The sequence below is a fragment of the Bradysia coprophila genome, unplaced genomic scaffold, assembly GCF_014529535.1.
Source record: "Bradysia coprophila strain Holo2 unplaced genomic scaffold, BU_Bcop_v1 contig_70, whole genome shotgun sequence".
NCBI lineage: Eukaryota > Metazoa > Arthropoda > Insecta > Diptera > Sciaridae > Bradysia > Bradysia coprophila.
The window spans coordinates 2,611,436-2,633,869 of NW_023503941.1; the positions used below are offsets into that span (position 1 = coordinate 2,611,436).

Genomic DNA, 22,434 nt, shown 5'->3' on the forward strand with positions numbered 1-22,434 from the left:
AAAATGTCTTTAACCGTGAACTAAACAAAGTCACCTTTAATAACGTGAGCGTACTACCCGAATAAGACACATCGCCTATTCTAACGCATTCTATCAATTCTAACCAACATAATGTCATGAAAAAAGACCTACACGGCTTCCAACACACAAACGGCTCTGTTTCGAACATCGCAACACCGAAAACTTTTCACAATAAAATTTGATGATGAATCAATGACGTCACCAATTCGGAACTGTCAAACTTCAACAAGCAAGAAAAATATTCCTAAATGACTGGCGGTGTCACTGTTGTTATTCATCCGTAATTTTGTTCTTTATTCGAGTTTAATTTGATTTTCATTTGCAAATTTCGTTTAAACTACCAACAACCTCATCAACTGTAAGTACTGCATTAGTTTGGTGTAATTGTTTGGTGAATTATCTGTCGAAAGTGAACAACGAAATAATGTCTTATTGTACATACGTACGGTACGTACCGACGATTTTGCGAGCAACAAGTTATTTCGCTTTCGTTCTTTAACCCACAAAACAATCGTTTTTGTTTCGATGGTTCATGGACATTTTTAAAAGACTAGGTGTACCATTCAATGAAAGCAATTAATAATCCGCATCATATAATCCACCATCGATATCGTTCAATTCGATTTGTTCAGCTGTCACCAAAGTGTAATTATTGTTCCATCCTGTTGTCTGTTAACAATAGAGGATGGAGATGTGTATTTCATTTGTTTGCAGGAGGAGTCTCTCTGCAACATTCTTCACTTGTTCCTTTCATTGATAAAAAAAAAATTGCGCATATGGTATAATGACTTTAAGAATTCACGGTCCAAATCGCTAGAGTCCTTCAGATGATGACTAATCAAATTGAGTACATAAACCATTCGGTATTATACCAATGTCGATTGAATATAACAATCAAAACGAGAATTTTATCGATTTTCTTCCCATTTCATTATTTTCTATACATATACATATACATCCAATGCGTCGACGTTGGTCTTATCAATCACACGACACTAATAAATTTCTAAAAAAAAAATTTTTTCGGTTGAATATGAAATTGGTTCATGTAAAACAGCTGCTTTCGTCATCCATCATGCTACTGCTGTACTGACTTTTGTTTTGTATAATTGCAAGCAAATTGTTGGTAAAGAAAATGCAAATTAATTGGATGTTTCAATATGTCGCGGGACAAAAGGGCACACATTTACTTTGTTTACATTATCTATTGAACAACGTTCTGGTGTGCAACATCGAGCGTTGATGTTGACTTAACAGATGGTTTTCAGAAAAAATAACCGCTTAGTACACAGGGTGTCTGTATCTGTAAGTTTTGCCGGCCTGTACCGGATCCGAATCGTTGTTTTTTCAAAAGCCCAGGTGCAAAGAAACCCCGATCTGACTTAATCGAGCCATAATGATTAGTTTTTGAGTGTTTCAAAATTTGAACCTGCTGCGCCTGGACCTCGCATTTGAATTTAAATGTGAACGGGTTTTAAGTCCGTGTAAACGTTTAGAATTTTCCATCAGCGATTCAATCGACTCACAATGTTTATCTACTTGTGCCACTTTTTTTTGAATGTGCAAAGTTGTTTGCACAACGCCAATTAATTTTGTTGATTCACCGGTGACGAGGTGTGATTGGCGCTAAGATAACAGCATGACTCGTTCACTATCTGCAATCGATGACGGCGTCGAAAGAGTAAAATAATATCTCGTCCCGAAACACCTTTAAATGGATGCTATTAATATTCGCAAAGGATCAGGGTTCCGATTCTCGAAACATTCGTAACTTTAAGAAGTCGTAATTTGACAGTTCTTATGGGATTTTATGCATGCAGCTGTCAAATTACCAAATTCTTAGTGTTACGATTGCTACGAGAATCTACCCCCAAATCTATTCCTGGAATTGGTAATTAATTGGACCGCGACTGTAAAGCTAGAAAGGACGAAATTCGTACTAGATTATAACAAATTGTGATTCTATGGAAAAATGGGAAGAAGAACCGTTACTCAAGCGACTATTTTTTCAGAATATTTTCATAAAAATAATAAAACAAGGCATCAGAACAGTCGGAGCGTTTGCTACGACTTAGCCCCGTACGACCCGTAATCCTATTTCGTCCGTAACTATAATACGTCCGTAGCCGTAATACGCCCGGAACCCTAATACGTCTACAACCCTCTAATGCGTCTGTTACCAAAATGCAAGTCAAGTTGGGCATTGTCAAATTTACTGAAACTGTTCATTTTTTAAATTGCGCATAGCGCAATTACGAAAGCCCGTACGAAGTACCTCTCAAATAAAACCAACAATTTACGACATTATTTTAGAAAACCAAAATTTTTTGCCAACTTTCCATTGGGTATTCAATTACCTCTCAAATGAAACAAAAACTATCAAAATCGGTTGAGATTTACTCGATTTATGTGGAAAAAACACTTAGGGCCGAGTAACGACCTTTGAGCCCTCCCAACAAGCTCGCGTTACATCTTACCCAAAAACGATGTTCAGCAACTTTGTTCTACTCGTCAATACCTTTCATTTGATATATCACAAGCAGCTATTGCGTGCGTATCGTCGAAAGACTGAAAAACACATATAGGGCCCTAGCTCTGGAAGGGCCGACCCTACCATGCCCATTTTCGAACTTGACCTTACTTTTGTCGATACCAATCGGGGAAAAAAAGAATTTTCAAAAAAGGTTGTGATTTGCTCAAGCTAGAGGGGTCACGGACGGACGGACGGACGGACATTTTTTTTATTGCGGATTCGTCATCTATGAACATAACCAAATGCTTTGCCCTTACTGTCTGCTTCCAATTCGACGTGGTACAAACGGCATATTAATTTTATAAGCCCCCAGTACTTCGTACGGGGCTAAAAACGTTTCTTGTCGTCAGCAAAATTTGGTAACAATACAGCTTTCTTGTGTCATTGTAGCATCGAAATGGGGTACAGAACTAGTTCTGATATGGGGTAGTTCTTGACATTAGTGCGCAGAAAAACACTTCTTTCGCCTGGAGCGAATAAGAATGCCATTTCCCTGAACTTTGCACTTTATAGAACTTTGCACACCAATCATTTCGTACTGCACATTGTGTGTGTGTGTTGGTAGCCCTGATTGCATCAATCACCTTACCAGCGCTGACAGAACAAAAATAAAAATTGAATTTCTGATAAGATTTTTGACTCATTAATGTGTATATAAATCACTGATAACATTCTACAATATTGCGTCGCCTTTCGTTTAGTCTTTGTTGCAAAAGATATTTTTGTTTGTTACCTGTAAGCAGGTCTGTGTCTGTGAGTTTGCAATTAACTCACACTAGACTTCGAACAAAGCGAACTTTGTGCACTCATAAAAGTGCTTGCAAATTCTGAATTTCGTCCCACTGACTGGGAGAGCTAAGTAGAGAATGTAGTCAGTAGACATTTGAAATATCTCTAAGAATGGTCCGACTATCGTAGACAAGGAGAGCACTCCCCTTCCAATATCTTATGACATTTCCAACATTTTACTGAATCGATGACAATTTTTCACTCCATGTCCGGACTGGGTTTTAGTAAATGTGTCCGCGTATAGCGATTGTTTTAAGATCTCCGCTGTCTCATTAGAAAATATTAGGAACATAGGACATAGGTGACATCTATTGGGGCTACACGATGTTAGGCATTTTGACCGATTTTTCTCCTTGGTCGCATCTTTTCGGTAATTTCAATGCTACGAAGAATCTGTACTAATATGTATACTATCTGGAAGAATCAGATAGACAATTGTTAAATGTCTTAACTAGACTTCGATCTCGGCAGGTAATTTTGGAGGAATGAAGCGATTGCATGATCGCTTCAATGTCTTTTTTGTGACGACTGGGCAAAGTTTTGTTTTTAAGCTTGGGAGAGATGCGGGAAAACAGGAAAAGTATACTCTTCAAAAACCTTTAAACACTCAAATTGTGACAACAACAACAACTTTCACATCGTTGACTATTTACAACAATTATTTCATCTGAAGAAAATTATCCGAAAAAAGGAGATCCGCTGTTTTCCTGACTCCTGGATATGGATCCACGAATCCAATTTTCAAGGACAAAACCGGCTGTCCGGGCACAATTAGAATGGCTATTGATTTACGAGCCTGATATACAACACATTTACATTGTCCCTCCTTCATTTGACATATAACACACGATTTTTGAGCGTAAACATCCAGATATGCTTGAAAAGGTAGTGAAAAACAGGCAAAGCCGAATCACTGTTCCTGGAACTAGACTCCAAGCTTCTGTTCATGTTTCGGAACACTTCCCGTTGAGTTTCGATAACGTTGTTATGGCAGAAAGTTAGATAGGAGCCCAAAAGCAGAGGTAACGGTAAAACTCTTACATTTTTTATGGAGTGTCTTAAAACAGTCAGCTGTTTTTCGAGTGACAGTGGAATAATTTGAATTTTCTTTTGTATGAATGTGCTCTGAGATCCTAATCAAAATAAAAGTCTTTGAAAGGTAAATTTTCCCGCAACTCCAGTGAAAATGCCGCACCGTTTAATTGACTGTTCAGTTTATTCACATCGGCACCGGAACATTGTCTTACCCTTTCTTGCTCTGTTAGAAATGTAGACAGACCCCAAATCATTTTTTTCCCTCTCTGGATTGACACGTAGACTAGTGCAGCGTTTTTTAAATCTTGGCAACTGTTTCCTTAATTACGTTGACATCATGCACACACACAAAAAAAACCAGCAGCAGCACCAGGAAGATAAATGGACCATTTTCCTACGTTTAATTAAATGATTCAACAAAAAAAGCTTCGCATCGCCTGTTATTGCAGGCACACTACATATACGTCGACCGTATCGAAAAGGACATAAATTTCCTAATTGTTCACATTTCAAAATGCAAAACTGGAAAAATGTTTTCACAGAGAGGGAGAGAGAGAGAGAGAGAGAGAGAGAGCAACGGGAACAAACAAAAACGTTTGCAGAAAAATCTTTGCATTCAGTGGCGCATTCTTTATTTGTGTGTTTCGTTTTGTTTTTTTTTTTTTTTGTTCATTTCGTTGCCATTCTTGTGACATGGCTTCGTTGTGTACGGAACATGATGTAAATTATAATAATTTTTGCCTGAGACTTGCATTACATGGCAGGAAATACAGTACAAAAAATAAGCATCAAAAAGTGCACGGCACAACCGGTATAATGCAATGCTATGTGCATTACACATGCCGCCGGTGATGGTGGAAAAACATCCAGGAAAATATTTGGTTTTACATTTAGGTGCACACGATTTATTTGTTTGCATTGTTCTGGAGGTAGACGTTTTGCATTCGTTCTAGATATGGTTTCCTATCCATGAATGCAGAATGGGGTTGAATTGAAAATGGATTTATGTGTAGGGCTTTAGTGTATGGCAATGCAATGGTTTCAAATGGATATCTTTAACTTTTCTCCATTTTCAACTCTCGGCCAAGTATCGTTAAATCAACGGTGGTTCAATGTAGCGTGCATTATGCATATCCGGTTTTTCTTTGCCCCTTCGGCGATAGTTTGAAATTTCATTCGTCTTACACCGATTTGGAATTCATCAAAGCTTAAAGTGTCTTCCTTCCCGCTTTATCTTTTGCATACGAGACTATTGTACACCAAAATTCACGTCTTCGTCGCAACTTCCAGTCTTTTTGATTATCGAGCCAAGACATTTGAAGCTGGTGCATGTAGGCATAACATTTCCTTTAATCATTATGTCAATGTCTGGCGATTAGGTTTGTGGGTCACTGAATGGTGGGGACATCTACTTCAGTCTTTGATTCACTAACTCTCAGCCCATGGTCTTCAAGGACATTCTTCCACTTGTCAAATACTTCCAGAAGCTTTGCTACTCTCTCACTTGCAAGGCCAACGTCGTCAGCGAATAGTACGCTGATCTTGAAGTCAAATTTTAATTTTACAAGAAATAGACTGAGATTACGTCAGATCTATGTAAGGATACGGTTTGAGACCAATGTCTTAATGTTGCACTTATTGCCCCAACAAGGATACGTTTGGTGCATTTCGTACGTATAATGAACGTACGTAATTACGTAATTACGTAATTACGTAAATACGAAATGCCCAATTACTCACCTAATTCACCACTGTGTGTCCTGATAGAAAATTTGAAAATTTGTTTCTCATGCTTCGAGGCCGAAAGTGAGGGAATTCTTATCGTGACTACGTCCTTTGCACCAAAAGTTCTATAAGTATCTGGCTTGGTTGGTCGATTGATCTTGGGCAAAAAATTAGTCGAAAGTAACTGCAAGCAGATGGTATCATTCAGCTGCATATCACAGAAAGGGCGATTTTTCCAATTTTTGTTTCCTGTTGGAGGTCTTCGCCATGCCATAATACTGAATTTTGCTGAGTGCACTACATGCGTTGCATTACTTACACGACTGAAATCGGAAACTTGATACAATGCCCAGGAATCTGTTATAAAACGCCCAACGGTTCCATTTCCGCTATGTAAATGCCTTCCTCTTCCAACCAACATATACAGACTCGGAGAGTAAATTCATTACTGACAGCCCACCCTAGAGCAGATGATAATCAAACCCGTAAAATTTAACTAAAAAAAATTAAAAATTAATTTCTGTTTCAGACAATGGACAACCAAGACGCAGCATCGAGCTCAAACAAGTAAGTCTAATCATGAGCAATGCGGGCCCATTTATTATTTTTTCGACCTTTTTCCGGTCTTTCCATTTCTTATCGTCCATAAAAAATTCACGTAAATTGTGCAAACACTTCGTTTTGGATGAACTGCCTGTTTTCGCATACACAAGATACACCGGCATGGTAAATGTAACGTTAATTAAACATGACGTTGTTGATAAGTAGCATTCATCATAAACAGATAAAACAAACCCGCTCCCCTGCCATTCGCCCCCGTAAAGTTGATGATTTATTGTAATCGTTTGAAAGAAAAAGGTGAACGAAAAATTCTTAATTCGAAAGTCGACCATGTTCACGGTATGCCCGAGCCAGCCTTTTTGGCGATACACCCACAATATCATTAAAGAAATGTAAATCTTTACCCTGCTAATTTGAGGTGATGTGGCTCGGCTTTTTCTATTTTCTTTTTGAAACGGGTGAAACGGATGTACGTTGTGTAGATCAGGCATGAGCGCCGACGGAGAAACCTCGGCGGCGGCTAGCCGAAAAAAATTTCTCGGCGGCGGCGAAAAAGTCGGCTTGAGCCGGCTTAAAACGGCTCGGCTGGAGGTTCCTTTTAACTTTTTTTTTTTAAATAAAAACGTTTAGATAAATTCATGGAAAATGAACTAGTAAGCATGAAAATGAAATTGTACGGAAAGCGAAAATGTAGGTAGATTAGGTTGTTCAAAGTGCAAGTGGAACTGGTCTTGTTACAAGCAAGTCTCTAAGTCTAAGGTTCACTAACACGTCAAGTTTTATTGCCTCAAAACTTGAACTAAATGGAAAATCATGCTCCGGTACATTCATTTAACTCATTGAGAAAATGGTTTTCGAGAAGAAATCGAAAGCTCACGATCAAGTAAAAATTGAAAAGAAAAAAAAATCGAGAAAATTCGCAAAGATCGATAAAGTTTTCTCAAATTTGTGAATTAACTGATTGTGCGCCTTCGGCTCGTTCCGCAAAGGTCATACTTGCCAAAACAACAAACTTAGAAGCGAGGACGTAATGTACCATTCTGGAAAATTCATGAAAATTCAAGAAAATTTTCAAAATTTTCTTAATTTTGTAAAAAAAATTCAAAATGTACTTGAGCTGCTTAGGATCAACAGGAATCTCGGTTTTCAAAATTATTTCACCCATTCACCTTTCGAAATCTTTATTTCATTTTCCAGCCGTTTCAAGCCGGCTTGAGCCGTGTTTTTGGCACCGGCGCGGCTGCGGCGCGGCTTGCTCAAAAATGGCCGGCGGCGGCTTGATCGGCGGCTTATTTTTGGGCGGCGCTCATGCCTGGTGTAGATGGACCTTTTCATTGAAGAATGCAAATTTTGTGAAATTAGGCGAGATATTTAAACGCAGACGGGAATTTCTACAGAAAATTTCCAATTAAACGGATCATGAAACTCTAACGGCGTATTTATCAGATAATCGGTCGGATAGACGTAAATTTTGGGTGATAAAAGATTTTACAGAATGTCAGACGAGGATTTCTTTGTCAAGGTCTTCAGGAGTTTCCCCAATTTTCGGTGGCTTTTACTGGGAGTGGGGCTTTTGAACTTTCCATTTCTTGCATAGCCTTTTCTGCGTTAGTTCGCCCCTTGGTAATTATCCTGATTTGTTAAGCCGAAACACCTTATCGCATTATTTGTATACTTCAGAGAGCTTTCGAAAGCTTTGAGCTTATTTTGGATTCCATTGGAAAAATGGAATGTTTCAGTGAAAGAAGCTTAAAAAGCTCTCCAAATCTCTTGAAAAGCAACGACACGAATGCTGTACGGTGTTTTGGCTTAACACGGCACCAACTTGACATGAAATGGACCGATAATTATACGCGTTCACATTAGTTCACCCAGAAGAATGAGTTCGAGACAGTCATGCTGTCACCTAAGACAACACAACCAATGACCAGGACCACTTATATTCGATCTGTTTTCCAACGAAAGGTTTTTTACAACAAGCCACCGTATATGAATAGTTAAATGCAGAAAGCGGACGCGTGACATTAGCGAATTATAACAAAAACGAAATTTTGTTGATTTAGCTCCGTTCCGAATAGGCTGACGAGAATTTTTTGCTTGAAGGGCAGGTTAATGCGTTGTACATTGCAAACGTTTACATTGCGTGTAAGGCGCCTTAACCATGACCTTAAAGCAAAAAATCCTAGTCAGTCTATTCGGAACGGAGCTAAATCAACAAAATTTCGTTTTTCTTATAATTCGCTATTGTGTCCCGTTTCTGCGTTCATACCTCAGTTAGGTTACTGTGTGTGTTGATACGAAATTTTCCTCAGTGTAAAACGTTTCCTTCAGTCGCTTTGACTTTGAATTTAGCTGTCTAATACTTCAGTTGGTTCAATTCATGGAACGTTTTCCCGAAACATGTCAAGCAATTCATTTCCCTCGCATCAATCATTATACTGATTGAATGCCGGTCTATGCTCATTACAAGCTCGTGTTCAATTATAAAGGTGTCGTATGCACTATGCATGAATAGACGCCAAGCCGTATAACTTTAACAAACTTCCCGTTGTTCGTGCTTCCATAGAGAAATGTGTGCGAAACGATCATTACCAAGTGGGGTAAATATATGGCAACAAGCACATGTTACTGTAACGTGCAATGCCGGAAGACTTTTAAAGCGGAGTAGAAAGTATCCACACGAATTGTCAGTTTTCCTTTGGCATCAATTCAAACCGTTTTTCAGGCTAAAATAAACCAAACGACAAAGGATATTCCGCAGAATTTTCTTATGTTCTTTCGCTGCTGTGTGTGTGTGTGTGTGTCTACCGTTGTTGGTGTATCATTCCGAAAAAGTGTTTGCAAGCAATTTGTCGTTTCTTTGACTTTCTCTCTTCTTACCACCCACACCCCGCACCCCATTCATCAACCACAATGTTTTCTATCCTCAAAACGTTTGGTTTTGATCGAGGTGATAGCACCGATTGCAGCAGTTTAAGTTAATTAAAATTAAGTTTTCCTGTTTTACCGCCACCACCAAGTTCGGCTCAACAAAGTGCCGCACAAAAACGACTACAGCAAACACAAGCAAAAGTTGACGAAGTGGTTGGCATAATGCGGGTCAATGTGGAAAAAGTGCTGGAACGTGACCAGAAATTGGGTGAACTGGACCAACGTGCTGATGCTTTACAGCATGGTGCATCGCAGTTCGAACAGCAGGCCGGCAAATTGAAACGGAAACATTGGTGGGCCAACATCAAAATGATGATTATAATGGGCGTGATTGGCGTGGTTCTACTAATCATCATCATTGGTGAGTACGATTATATCGACTGTGTGTAATGCGTTGTCAATGCAAATGTTCCGAGCTCTCTGTATGGGAAGTTTGGTGAACAAGAGTTTTATGTTCAGTGTCTCAATATTTAGCTGTGAGTGTCGATTTTGGGGGGAAAAGTCAGAAGGAAGTGAAGAATCAATTGACTTGAGAGAACCGCCGGCCGAAGTCAAAATTTGCTTTTGTCACGCATTCAATTTGTAGCTGGAATATCAACAGTTTCAAATTGAGAAATGTTGCTCAAAATTGCTTTAAAGTGGAGAGCGTACAAACGAGGTAGCGAGATATGTGGAATGTTTCTCTCCGAGAGAACCCATATGTCACGGTCAAAAGCCTGTCTTAACCACGTCACAGCATCTAGTGTATTCACTATGTAGTGGTTGTAACTCGTTCGTAGGTACAGTGCTGGTGACTTAGCATTTTGCCTTGTCAAAATTATTTCTTTTTAATGTTCAAGAGATTATTACTCGAGCATAGTCACCAAAAAGCCCGTCGGACGGTGTGTGTAAAAAGTTTGAAGACTTTGCAGTAAGTCCGGTATTCATCACAACTTCCTTTGCCAATCGGTGCACCGACAAAAAATAGTTGAGAATCTTACCTGTTGCAGGTAACTTCTGCTCCAGGTAACCTATAATAGCTGCCGCAGCTGTAGCTCTCCTATATATGGCTGTGTCAGATAACATATATTACCTGAAGACAAAGTTACCTGCAACAGGTAAGATTTTCAACTCTTTTTTTGTCAGTGTTTTACGTGAATGCGAAGAACTCGTGAACACAGCCTGTTGCTAGAAATTCGATCGATTGCATAACGTGGAATGCATCGAAAAACGTTCGCAATAAATTTTTAAATTAACAAACGGGGACAGACGGGGACGTCGAAGCTTTACTTCGATCATTAATCGGATTATTGCACTAGGTTCATACGAACACAACTTGAGGCTTAGTGTTTTTGTTATTCCCTTTTCTGCTGTTCCATAATACTGCCTGCATACATACATCCTTCAGCAGCAATGTTACGGCAAGAAAACTTGAACGAGACAGATTCATTATTTATGCAGAGACATTGAAGCTCGATATGAAAGGGAGCCACGTCTAGGAAATTTCATTCGTTCGCAACAGATTGATAGCTTAGGCGTGATCCATAAAGAGTGTAACCCAAAGGGGTCATTAATAGGTCAATGTGTGCAGGTTTGAATTGTGGGTATGAGTTAACAGGTTGAGGTTAAGATTTGGCCGAGAATGTGAATTTCAAAGATTGCCAAAAATGGGGGGGGGGTACAAGTGCGAGCTTCTTTGGGAAGTTTCCACACAAATTCAGATTAAAAAGCTAGTACAAGCGATGTCTCATTTTTCTTGTGTTTTACTCGATGTATCGTGATGACGCACATCCACGTTCTGCAAGACGTCGCGAATAAAAGAAACTTTCAAATTTGAATTGTTTTTTATTGTGAATCTGCTCTGCATTGAGTCTACTCCTGCAGGCTACATGTCAACAGTAATTTTTGAAAATTTCTGTCAACCTATTTGTACAGAGTCTTGTTGATTCAATCATTTTAAAAGAATGGATGAGTGCTGACCACAGGTCCCGGCAAATTGATGGTATCTTGAAGCACGTCCCAATGTTCGTGAATAATGCCACATTCAAATCGGAAAATGTCCACAATGGCGAAAACACTGCCCAATCTGGTGATTGGGAATTTGCTGTGGACCCAAACAAAGTCTCCTGCCGAAATCATTCGTTGAATTTCCACATTCACCGGTGGCCCGCCCAAAGTGCCAGTTGTTACAAGCTCTACAACTTGGTCACGACCGTCTCTATCGAATGGATTGTGTTCAATGTGATTGAGAGCGTAGTACTTGTCGATGTTGCTAACATTTTTCTGGCTGAACACTTCGCTGTATACTTTACGGAGAAGTGCTTCGTTGGCGGCAGGGTTCGGTATGCAACCACCAGCATCTAAAACTGGTGGCGGTCCAGTTGGAGGACTTGGTGGTGATGGTCGTGTTGGAGGACTTGGTGGTGATGGAGGAAGTGGACTAAAATGTAATGATGGTCCTGGAGCTCCGAATGGTGGTGGTGGTGGTGCGAATCCTCGTGGAGCTCCGAATGGTGGTGGTGGTGGTCCGAATCCTCGTGGAGCTCCGAATGGCGGTGGACCCCAGTTTTGTGCTTCAGGCGAAGCATAAACCTGAGCATTTAAATTATTTAGAAAATTGAAAGAATCAATCATCTGACGGCAGAAATTACCTGACAAACTACAACAGCAGCAAATAGAGCAATTGATATTTTCGACATCATAGCTTCAATTGATGTGAAAGACAAATTCGTTCGTCTTTTTATAATACGCCAAACTTAATTCTAATTAATTTAGATTAATTCGAATCGAGTGTTAACAGTATTACATCTGCCGAAAAGCAAACATTCCGACAATAAATATTCATACAGTCCAGAGTGACGTCATAGATTATAGTACGGTCCTAGGTTCAAAGCGATTTTCGAAGATTTTGTGCGAGTCGAATTTTCGAAAATAAATTTTTTGGAAGGACTGAGACAGCGATGCACTATTCAACGTATTAATATTCCTTTCGCCCATTGACTGTCATTCTACTATTGACAGTACAGTACCATAAATTTGCAATAATTTGACGTCATTGTCATAAATAGATCGAAGCACTCGACCTTACAACTTTAACTGTGAGATATGCGCAAAATGGATTGATCTTAGCGAAGCGAAGCGTTTAGGAATCGTCTTTGACGAAAAGGCATGTCGTCCTTAATGATTGGACTACAACACCTAAATAATACCTACCCTTAAGCCGTACGTACTTTATGGATGACACCTAACCGTACCATGTTGCATAAATTTGATCAAGCTTCAGCAATTTTTTGAATTTTAAATTTCAATTTCAACAAGTGTGGTCTTAATGCTTATTCTTTCATCAATATTTAACTTAACTTTTACGTCATAGATTGATATTGAAAATACGTTAGGTACGAATCTATGACGACAAATGATTCTATTTTTAAACTTTGAACATTGTCCGTATTTTCTCGATAAACACTCAATTCAATGTTCAATTGTATGACTTTTTGGTCGGAAGTTCCGACTGGGAACATTACAGTTTCTCTATGGGATTCGCGGGAATAGTTATTTGTTTACCGAGGAGTGAAAGCAGGAAATTCCACCAAGATTGACGTTTTTCATTCGTGCACGGCATGAATAACCGTTTTTATCCACGCAATAGGACATCAATTTCTTTCACCATTTTTCAAAACCAAGTGACAGTCGTAAAGAGAAAAAAAAACTCTCAAGCGGTGAGAAAATAACAAATTTCTCGCCTGAACTGTCATCAGATGGAGAGAGCGTCAAGAAAGCGCTATTTTCTGACTGCATTTGAGTTGAGAAAATAAGGTTATTCACGACGCACGGTTGAAAATGCACTTTACCAAACGCCATCAGAGATAAATTTGTTTTTCTTAATTTCTAATTCATTTGCAACCTGATTGCTGAATTACTGAAAAATTCGAAAAGAAATGGCATTTTCAACTTTGTTTTACTTGACGCTAAAAAAATCCATTTAAAGAATCCGCTGCATAGATCTGTTCCAATGTTATTTCAGCTGTCAAAATGTCATCCATATAGACCTAACCCAAATGTTGACGAAATGTTTGCAAAATCGTTATAAGGATCTGTGGATGCTCTCCTTTGTTTTCAGTTTTCAGTTTTCGGTTGAAACAAGCCTACACTGAGAATAAGTATTTGTAAAGAAAAGACTTTTTACAACTCAGGCGAGAAAATAGTCATTTTCTCCCCTCACTGATATTTTGCAAGTCTTTGTTGTGAAAAACGATGTGCTTTCATCCGGAAAAAAGTTGGAAATTGCATTTTCTCAAACAACATACTCGAAATTAAATTTCCAACTTTTTTCCCCTTGGTGAACAAATAAATAACTATTTCACAATGCAAGCGACAAAATAGTCATTTTCTCACCTCAGCTGAAACTTGTGGATGAAATGAAATTTCTAGGACGAGCCTCTTTATCTTTGCATATCTAACTTCCATGTCTCTACATGAATAAATCAAATAGATACTTCGGCTCCGAATTTCATGAATTGTCAAGAATCAATGTGAGCAATGCCTAACGTCAGAAATTTCTCGAACAATCAGTCGGCAACAAGCTACTGAATTAGAAGTGCCACAAATCCGATTCGTTCAACTTAACTACCTCTGAACATCTCCCTAAACTTTTAGCACACCACGTCCATTCGTTCCCTGTCAGTTTCGTGTCATTTGCTGATCGGACATGAGTCAAACAAATTATGAAAATGCCGTGAAATAAAAATGAAATTTAAAGAAATGAAGTCGGTGTCGGAACGACCCTTTTTATTCCCTCCGTGTCGACCTTCCATGTGTCACTGCATAAATAAATCAAATGCTTTGCGGTGAATTTTGTTATTTTCCATGGCTGCTTGTTTGTGTGCAAATAAATTGAAGAACTCCGTACCCGAGGAGGTAGAAAGATAGACAACTTGAAATCCGCAAAAATGGTTTTCCCGTTGCTTGTTTGATCGAAGCCAAGTCTCAGAAACAATTAATTTGAGAATTAAATTATCTCCGAAATGTTCGTGCCATTTTCGGCATGACAGTAACTTCATTTTTTATTTTCTTTCTCGACGACAATCATCCTATCCGTATTCACTTGACATAGAACAACCGAAATGAAATAATTATTTGAATAAGTTATCGTCCGGCAGAAGAAGAGAAAGAAAAACCGATTTGCCATTTAGTCCTTCATCTGTTTGTCCTATCCGTATCGGCAGAAAAACGGGAAAGAAACAATTTTTATACTGAAAACGTTCCCATTCCTCCCATTAAACCGTTTCTCTCATCCTCAAAATTACATTTTAATCTCGGATTAGCATTAAAACCCTTTTAATCAGAGACAAACAAAACCATTCATTTGAACTTTCTCCCATTGTAATGGCACTGTATTATTAGGAGCTTTTTCGTTTTGTATTTATGTAACACAGAAATATTGTGTGAGCGTTTCTCTGTTATAGAACCCCATCCACCATCCACCATTCCTTGTCGCTTATTCAATATTGTTTTGTAAACAATCGACAGGGAAGCGAGTTTAGAGATTTCGCTTTATTGAAAGCCTTTTTTTCTGTGTGGAGAATATTCGATGGGAGGAGTGATGGTAGCTGGGATGTTTCGTTTAAAAAGAAAGGATTAATGGCCTTACGTTGAGCTGGTCGATTTTTTTTTTGGATGCAACAAAACACATTTATGATTCGAAATACATGGGAAACTGGCCCGTCCGTGGTTCGTTCGTTTCGAGAAGAGTTTTTGGATTATCGAATTCGATTTCTAATTGTGGGAGGTTCGTTTTGTTGACTAGTTTCACAACACAATGGATCCAAAATCAAAATCTATTTCCATCGTGCCTGACTTTGTTTGTTAAAATTATATCTTTAGCAAAAGCGCGTACTTTCGCTTGCTTCTTCAGCGAATTAGCTCACTTGGGAGCTCTTAAGGGAGTTCTTAAAAAATCGTATTTTTTAGCGTGCGTGCTATTTCTACGGATCCTCTGAGTTAAATGGCCACCACATGTGAAATGCAAGGTTTTTTGTCGTACACGCTCCATGCTGTAACGTCACTTGACGTCACGTCATATTATTGTGACTGAATTTGCCCAACAACACAAAGTTTACGTCGATAGTGTTTACATCGAATACTTGTTGTGCTGAATACAGTGTTTAAGGAGAGCGAAAACCAGTTAAATTTAATTGGTCTCGGGGTCAGCTGTCAAATATTCATCAATGAAATAGAAATTGAGAGTTGAGCCCAGTTTAAATTTGTATGTGATTCCTCTCATTTTGACGTGTGACTCCGAGACCAGTTTAAACAAAGTGGTCAAAAATCGCTCTCCTTAAACACTGTATTGATGTACTGTAAAGTCACTGCGAAAGGGACAGCTCATATCTGATTTTATGAATGAAAATTAGAGTTGTCATTAAACAATAAAAATTTGACGTTTGGTGTTGTTGTGGCGAACATTTTCGCATTGTTTGTAGTTTAAAAGTATAGACTGTTATGATCAGAGCGAGAAAACCGAAGACGAGATATTAAAACTTGGCTTGGGGTACTTGTCAAAGTATTTGCTTCTCTTTCAACGTGGTACGTTGAAGGGCGAGAGGACCGAAAACCAGTTTATTATAACTTGCCTAGGGGTACTTGTCAAAATATCTCTTTCACTTTCATCATAACAGTCTATGAATAATCCCAAAATGCCAAATTTTTCTGTTATGACAACTCTAAATTTCATTCATAAAATGAGATGAACTGTCAATTTCACGTGAGCAAAGTGGAATTTCTCCAGTGACCTTCCAATATAGTAATTCAGCACATCAAGTTTTCGATGTAAACTAATACTCTTTCTAGCATCCAAACTCTCTAAAAAAATCGATTTAGGGGGGAAAATAAGTTTGAGAAACTCTGATTTTTAATATGGCTTAAAAACAACAACAACAACAACAACACGAGCGAACAAAGTAGCAGTGATTCATAAACGTATTTACCACCTTAATAATTGTAGTTTGGTTGCTAGAGAGAGTATTGTGTAAACACTATCGACGCAATGTGTAAACTTTGTGTTGAAGCGCAAATTCAGTGTACGGGTAACCCCTCATACGTCGTTGTTTCAAGTTACAATTACACCTCGACATATTCAATCTTCTAAGTATTGTAAGCATTTTCTGAAGGTATAGTTCTCACGACTATAGTTTCGCCCACTACTTCTTACAATCCCACACACTAGTTAGGACCAAAGGTCCTAAAGGTCCTAAAACTGTAAACACAGTTACGCCGTTTAGCTCTCCGTTTATGCTTTAACCACTAGAAGTGGGAGGGGTAGTTTCTATTGTTCGTTCGTTCTAAACGGAGAGGTAAACGGCGTAAGATCGCAGATCAAATGTTACAGCAAGATTTCACAATCTTCAGTCTTGCTGGGCTTCTTGGTTTGGAGTAGAGTAGATTATGAATGCTTAGCCCGCTTAGCCTTATTGAAACGGAAAGCGAATTATTAAATCTGTCTCGTCTTTGCTTAAAGTGTCGCCAAGTGTTTAACATAAATTCTTGTACGTCTATGTTAGACCACCTTAACTGGAAAGTCATCGATTGTCTTTGAGCGATGATTTGGCTAATTTTTGAAGGGTTAAAAGGTATCTATCCTCTTGTGCTGTCTGGCAACTCCAAGGGAAGTTAATGAATGGCCACCGGCAACGGCATATTTCTTCATAATATACAAAGAGTCATAAAGCCGCAAAATTGGCGTGAGAAAAATGACCATCTTGATGGCCAATTATTTTCGTTCGTTTGGAATTTGCCTGCGATTCGTGTGTCTTGCGTGCGTGTTAGAGTTCATTCGCTTCGACCGAACCAATTAAATGTTTATGGCGAAAACAAAAATTGTTTGTGCTCAATGTCTCTGCTCAATCCACCGGACTGAGTGTTTCTACTTTACTCATCGTTTTTTGATTCGATTTGTTTCTTTTTCTTTCCAGTATGGATCGTATATGGTTGATTATTTTGCCCATTTACGAACGCTTTGTCTAATGCACCATCATCGCCAAAATCATACTTAGTACTAAACTCGTCATTTTTATCAACATCAAATTTTGATCGATCAACACCACACAAAGCAGATAACATACACAACCACCCACAAAAAGAATACAATGAAGGGAGATGGTAGAGAGAGAGAGAAACGTGTGTGTGTGTGTGTGGTACACAATACATTCCATATTGATACATCCACTACCTAGATACATTTCGTCGATAATTTATTTTTTAATTGGAAATTTATTCATTTTTCATATTTCAATGTTCATTTCATACCAAAACATACAATTCCGACATGAGTATTTTCACAAAATCCATGCTTTTTCAAATGGAGGGGGAATCCACTATCCGAAAAACGCTGTCCCACAAATTCCACTAAATGAAATTCCGAAAATTTCCACCTAACTCCTGTTAAAGTCAACCAAATTCCGACCTTCTTTTTTACGCTGCCATGTCCGATTTATCACCGGTGGTTTCCCCCTCAGCATTTTCATTCGACGTGAACATGAATTCACCCCCCACCCATTCGATTTGGAATTACATAATTTTATGTTTTTATCGTGTTCTATTGAATGGCCGTTTACAATTTCGATTGGATGGAAATGAAAAGCAATTTCATTATTTTCTCTTTGATAAAAAAAAGTAAACTTTTGCCGATAACATAATAAAATTCATGAATTCAATTTGGTGCAGATTTGAACGAAATAAACTATTCGGCCATCATAAAGGCAAAAACTTCTCATTTTGTTTGTTAATTTTGGTTTCAGTTTTCATTTTTATTCCACATTTTGTTTAACTGATTCACTAAACTAGTTCTGCTTCGCCTAAACATACGTCAACTCACTGATATCACCTGTTCTCTTAGCAAAATTGTCATAAAATATCTGGAAAATTTGCATGTAACTCAACGACATATTGTCTTGGATTGTAAGTCGTTGAAAAAAGATTCAGAGCTTGGTTTAACGATGAGCGATTTGCAACGAATTGATCGATTTTGAATTATAATAGGCCTGGGCGCCAATTCTCATGAATCAAAGAATTTGTAAGTTGACAGCTGTCACCTTAAACCTAAAAGTGGTCCATACGATTCGTAACTTTAAGGTGACAACTGTAAACTTACAAATTCTTTGATTCATAAGAATAGGTTTGTTCCAATGTCGTACAAAGTGTCAAATTTCTGTCAAATTTGATCCAGATGGACATAACCTCATCAACATTTGTATATAATATATATGAAAAATCGTGCAGGTTACGATCTGGATCAAGTTGAACTGTCAAATTTTTGGTTTACAGTTACTTGGAACAAACCTATTGGCGCCCCGAATATTGTTGGAAATTCTGAGTGAATTTTCACATTTTACGTCGACCTATAAGCCAAAATGTAGGCTAGACGCTTTGTTACAACAACCGATATTATGTTAGAAACTCTGGTTTCCTTCACTTAGATACCACAATATTGCCACACCACTGCCGCATAGAAATATTGTTAGAGATTTCGTACGTACATGTCACGCATACATTGACTCGTGTAACAGGCGAGACGTAACAGAAGGTGCCGTTACCGTGCGTTGCAATCTAATATTAGATGGATTGTATTTGTGGGTTGACAAAATTTCTAAGTAATTTTTTTTTTTTTTTTTTTTTTTTATTAAGGGTAGTGTTGTTCTGCTCATTTCTGTGCAGAACGCGCACGGAGGCCTCCGTTGGGCCTATTGTGCTCACTATTTTTTGGTTAGACATTTGCAGTTTTTTGGGATCATCCAAGCTAGCTAAGTAGTTTGGAATTTCCTCCGGTTGCAAAGATCTGTTTCTCCAGACCGCACCTGAGAAAGCATTCGGTTTTGTCAACATATTTTTTCATATTATTAGTAATGAAAGCGTGACAATAAAAACGAAGTCATTGTGTTCCCGAACACTAAAAACAACAATGACACATACATACATACACACAGCATAAATGTAATTTAAGCTGCATTGTTTTTCATGTAGAAGAGACAAATAAATGAATGTCCAAATCTGTAAAACAAAAGAAAAGTTCACATTCGAACCGAAAGCCCAAAGGCCAAAAAGTTCCTAGGAACATTAAAGTCGGACTTTATGAGAGACCAACCATTACGCCTTCCGGCAAAAGTTCTTTCGAACCAATTGCATCACTCATCGCATTATGATGGCATTTAGCGATCCAATTCGAAACACTGATTTTTACTCACTCGAAGCACATGTCCGCAAACAATTAAAATATTACAAAGGTCACACACAAAAGACCAAATTCATACACAATTGTATAGCGAGTTGAAAAATTAAAAGAAATAAATTTTGATTTTGTCAAAAATCTATAAAATTGCAAGGTGGAATCACTGTTCACTATTAATCACGGATGTAAAATTATTAAAATTAAGAAAATTGTCACAGAATAAATGAAGTTGCACAAGAAATAATTTGTTTATGAGAGCTGTGATGAAACACGTCCGCTCTCCATGACGCCTTTTACGTTTAAGTAATTTTGGTTGAGTGTGGATTGGATTGGATTGGATTGGATGGGAAGGGGGTTAGCCCAGCACCTAAGCCTCTAGTGGGCCTTTTGTGCTATTGCACAAGTCACTTGATCATATGAATTGTGATTTTTCATCATATCTCTCCGGACTCAGATAGTTCACAAATCGACCGTGTAAACGTCCCATACGTTGTGAATTCTCTAAGCCACGAGTGGTATGCGAAGACCACAACCATCACTAATGACTCATGCATTTTCCCAATGAGCGACTAGTCGATCATAGATGGCGCTTATCCTACAGTCTGTTGTATATTGTGAATTGCGTCATTGACATTATTTGAAATTTCTTTGAAATTTGCGACTTTGTTACGGTCGTACAGCCATTAGATAACTAATAGCGAGTGCTTAATCACCAAGTGATTAGAATAAAACCAGGCAAGCATTTTTGCACCGGGAGTCGAACCCGGGACCTCTTGGGTATGAGTCCTATGCTCTACCGATTGAGCTACCTGGATTGGTTGAGTGTAGGGGATTTCTTTACATTGATGTTGTAATGATTGTTCTTAGTAGAAAATCGGCAAAAAAATTTAACCTTAACGCGATGTTCTTCGGAAAAGCGTGTTAATAGCATGACAATGATTCGATGTGTTATTGACTGTATCTAACATCATTGGATCGCTCAATATTTAATTGCGTACCAGCGTTACGGTTGTACTGCTACCTGCAGCAGGCATTAATTTCATGTTGGTATAGGAAGAGAAAGCGATTTTAGAGTTTCCATCCCGTTTTTATAACTGCTCTGTTATAAACAAGAAGTGTATCTCTAGACAAAGTTAACGATGAGCTCGAAGGTTGGATTAACCGAATTCACCTCTTCTGACAGGTAATTACACCCAGAGTACCCAATTTGCTGATTCTACTGGACTCGGACAGCTTTTGAGAACAATCATTAGCGCGACATATTTTCCATTGAAGCATGAAGACTTACGGCAGACATTGGAATAAATGGACCAACTAATTCTAAGGCCAATTTGAAATGTATTCTCTAGGCCATCCCTTGATCTATATATTCGATATTCCATACCACTGTCAACCGTAGGTCCTCGATCTTCCATGGAACCAATGTGACGTTGACGGTAACTCTCAAAAACCTCCGACAGAACGGGTAAAATGTGTGAATCAGCGTCTCGACATTTTTTCGCTTTTATTGAGACCATGGAAGGCACACTCTAAAGCCTGCAGGGAAAATTTCTTTTCCAATTTTTCAATTTATTTTCTTTTCTAAATTTTATTGTAAAATATTTTCAGCATCATTATGGCCAGAAGGAAGTTCATCGGCTGTCGCGGCACCAACGGAAGCACCTCCAAAAACTCCCTAATTCCTAGATTTTTCTTCTTTCGTCTAATTTTTGTATGTGGTGTCGACACACAATTTATTTAAAACAACAACAACAACAACAAACAAATGATAATCAAGTTATATGTGGTAGGTAAAAATACTATTGTGTTAGCAAATGCTTTAAAAAAACGAGAGATAATTTTGTATTAACAATCAAGGCTTATTTCTATTATAATAATATGCGGGGAATGGAAACAATAATTTCATTCGAAATGTTAAGTTGTATTTATATGTAATCGTTCAATCGAAGCTCCGAAAATAATTTTCATTTTTCTTTCGGTGGTATACCAATGTGTCCACCTATTCCCAATTCCTACACAATTTCCTATACATTTGCGAAACGAGACTTTGTTTTCTGGTGACAAATTCCTATCGCAAGAATGTGTTTTCTTTCTTTTTTTTGTCGGTCGTTGTCGATGTGGCGTTCTATTTATTTGAAAATGTGCCTTTCCCTCACTCGATGTAATATTTAAACATCTAAACGAATTCGACAAATTGAAAATTTGTTTTCCTGAATTTAAATATCGCGCACACAGTCGTTACGCCAAAAATATTCGAAAATTGAATTGTATAAAACAGCAACGAAGAATTTTTTAATTTGCCTGGAATAATCTGGGATGGAAATACCAATTTTCGTATAAAATGAAAATTTTGATGGAAAAAAAGGAAACTTTACAATACGGCAAAATGGAAAATGTATTTTTTTTGTATCTTTACTCTGTAACACATTTAAAAAAGTAAAATAAAATTTATAAATGGAAAGTTGGTGCGTTCGGTGTGTTCCTTTATTATTGCCATTTCATTGCAAAATTTTACTTTAGTGATCTCTCAGCTTCACAATACAATTGACAACTAAAAGTGAACGCAGTCGCTCAATTGGTACTGTGCAGATTATGTGCGTCAGTGTTTTGTGATATCGCTCTTTCACTTTTGAGATTT

The 22,434-nt window shown here is 38.1% G+C and overlaps 3 protein-coding genes across 7 annotated transcripts in view; 1 reads left to right on the plus strand and 2 right to left on the minus strand.

Annotated features, from left to right (window-relative positions):
• Window positions 1-22,434, minus strand: part of LOC119083657 (chondroitin sulfate N-acetylgalactosaminyltransferase 1) — a 65,295-nt gene that overhangs the window by 13,345 nt on the left and 29,516 nt on the right. Inside the window, exon 1 of one of the 2 annotated variants that reach the window (XM_037193433.1) lies at window positions 477-695. The exons of the other annotated variant lie outside the window; for it this stretch is intronic. The gene's annotated coding sequence lies outside the window, so the exon portion shown is untranslated. Of the gene's footprint in view, window positions 1-476; window positions 696-22,434 lie in introns of those variants that run through there. 2 annotated transcript variants of the gene reach the window in all.
• On the plus strand, window positions 207-22,232 carry LOC119083732 (synaptobrevin). 4 transcript variants are annotated; one of them, XM_037193534.1, is made up of 4 exons: window positions 207-379; window positions 6,633-6,670; window positions 9,685-9,956; window positions 17,545-17,952. In XM_037193534.1, the coding sequence occupies exons 2-4, from the start codon at window positions 6,636-6,638 to the stop codon at window positions 17,562-17,564; spliced, it is 327 nt and encodes a 108-aa protein (XP_037049429.1). In that variant the 5' UTR covers window positions 207-379; window positions 6,633-6,635; the 3' UTR covers window positions 17,565-17,952. The 4 variants fall into 4 exon arrangements, with proteins under 4 accessions (XP_037049429.1, XP_037049426.1, XP_037049428.1 ...); XM_037193531.1 differs by lacking the exon at window positions 17,545-17,952 and adding an exon at window positions 21,405-22,232 and having other exon boundaries at window positions 222-379; window positions 9,658-9,956; XM_037193533.1 differs by having other exon boundaries at window positions 222-379; window positions 9,658-9,956; window positions 17,545-17,615.
• On the minus strand, window positions 11,526-12,360 carry LOC119083717 (neural Wiskott-Aldrich syndrome protein). Its single transcript, XM_037193514.1, has 2 exons — window positions 12,226-12,360; window positions 11,526-12,166 (listed from the first exon to the last, which is right to left on the minus strand). Exons 1-2 carry the CDS (start codon window positions 12,274-12,276, stop codon window positions 11,531-11,533), a joined length of 687 nt encoding a protein of 228 aa, XP_037049409.1. The 5' UTR covers window positions 12,277-12,360; the 3' UTR covers window positions 11,526-11,530.

Coding starts and splice junctions, on each gene's coding strand:
- LOC119083717 (XM_037193514.1), bottom strand. CDS start 12,276: ATGATGTCGAAAATATCAATTGCTCTATTTGCTGCTGTTGTAGTTTGT. Junction 12,167..12,225: donor CTGCTGTTGTAGTTTGTCAG/GTAATTTCTGCC, acceptor TTAAATGCTCAG/GTTTATGCTTCGCCTGAAGC.
- LOC119083732 (XM_037193531.1), top strand. CDS start 6,636: ATGGACAACCAAGACGCAGCATCGAGCTCAAACAA. Junction 6,671..9,657: donor GCAGCATCGAGCTCAAACAA/GTAAGTCTAATC, acceptor ATTAAAATTAAG/TTTTCCTGTTTTACCGCCAC. Junction 9,957..21,404: donor TCTACTAATCATCATCATTG/GTGAGTACGATT, acceptor AAATATTTTCAG/CATCATTATGGCCAGAAGGA.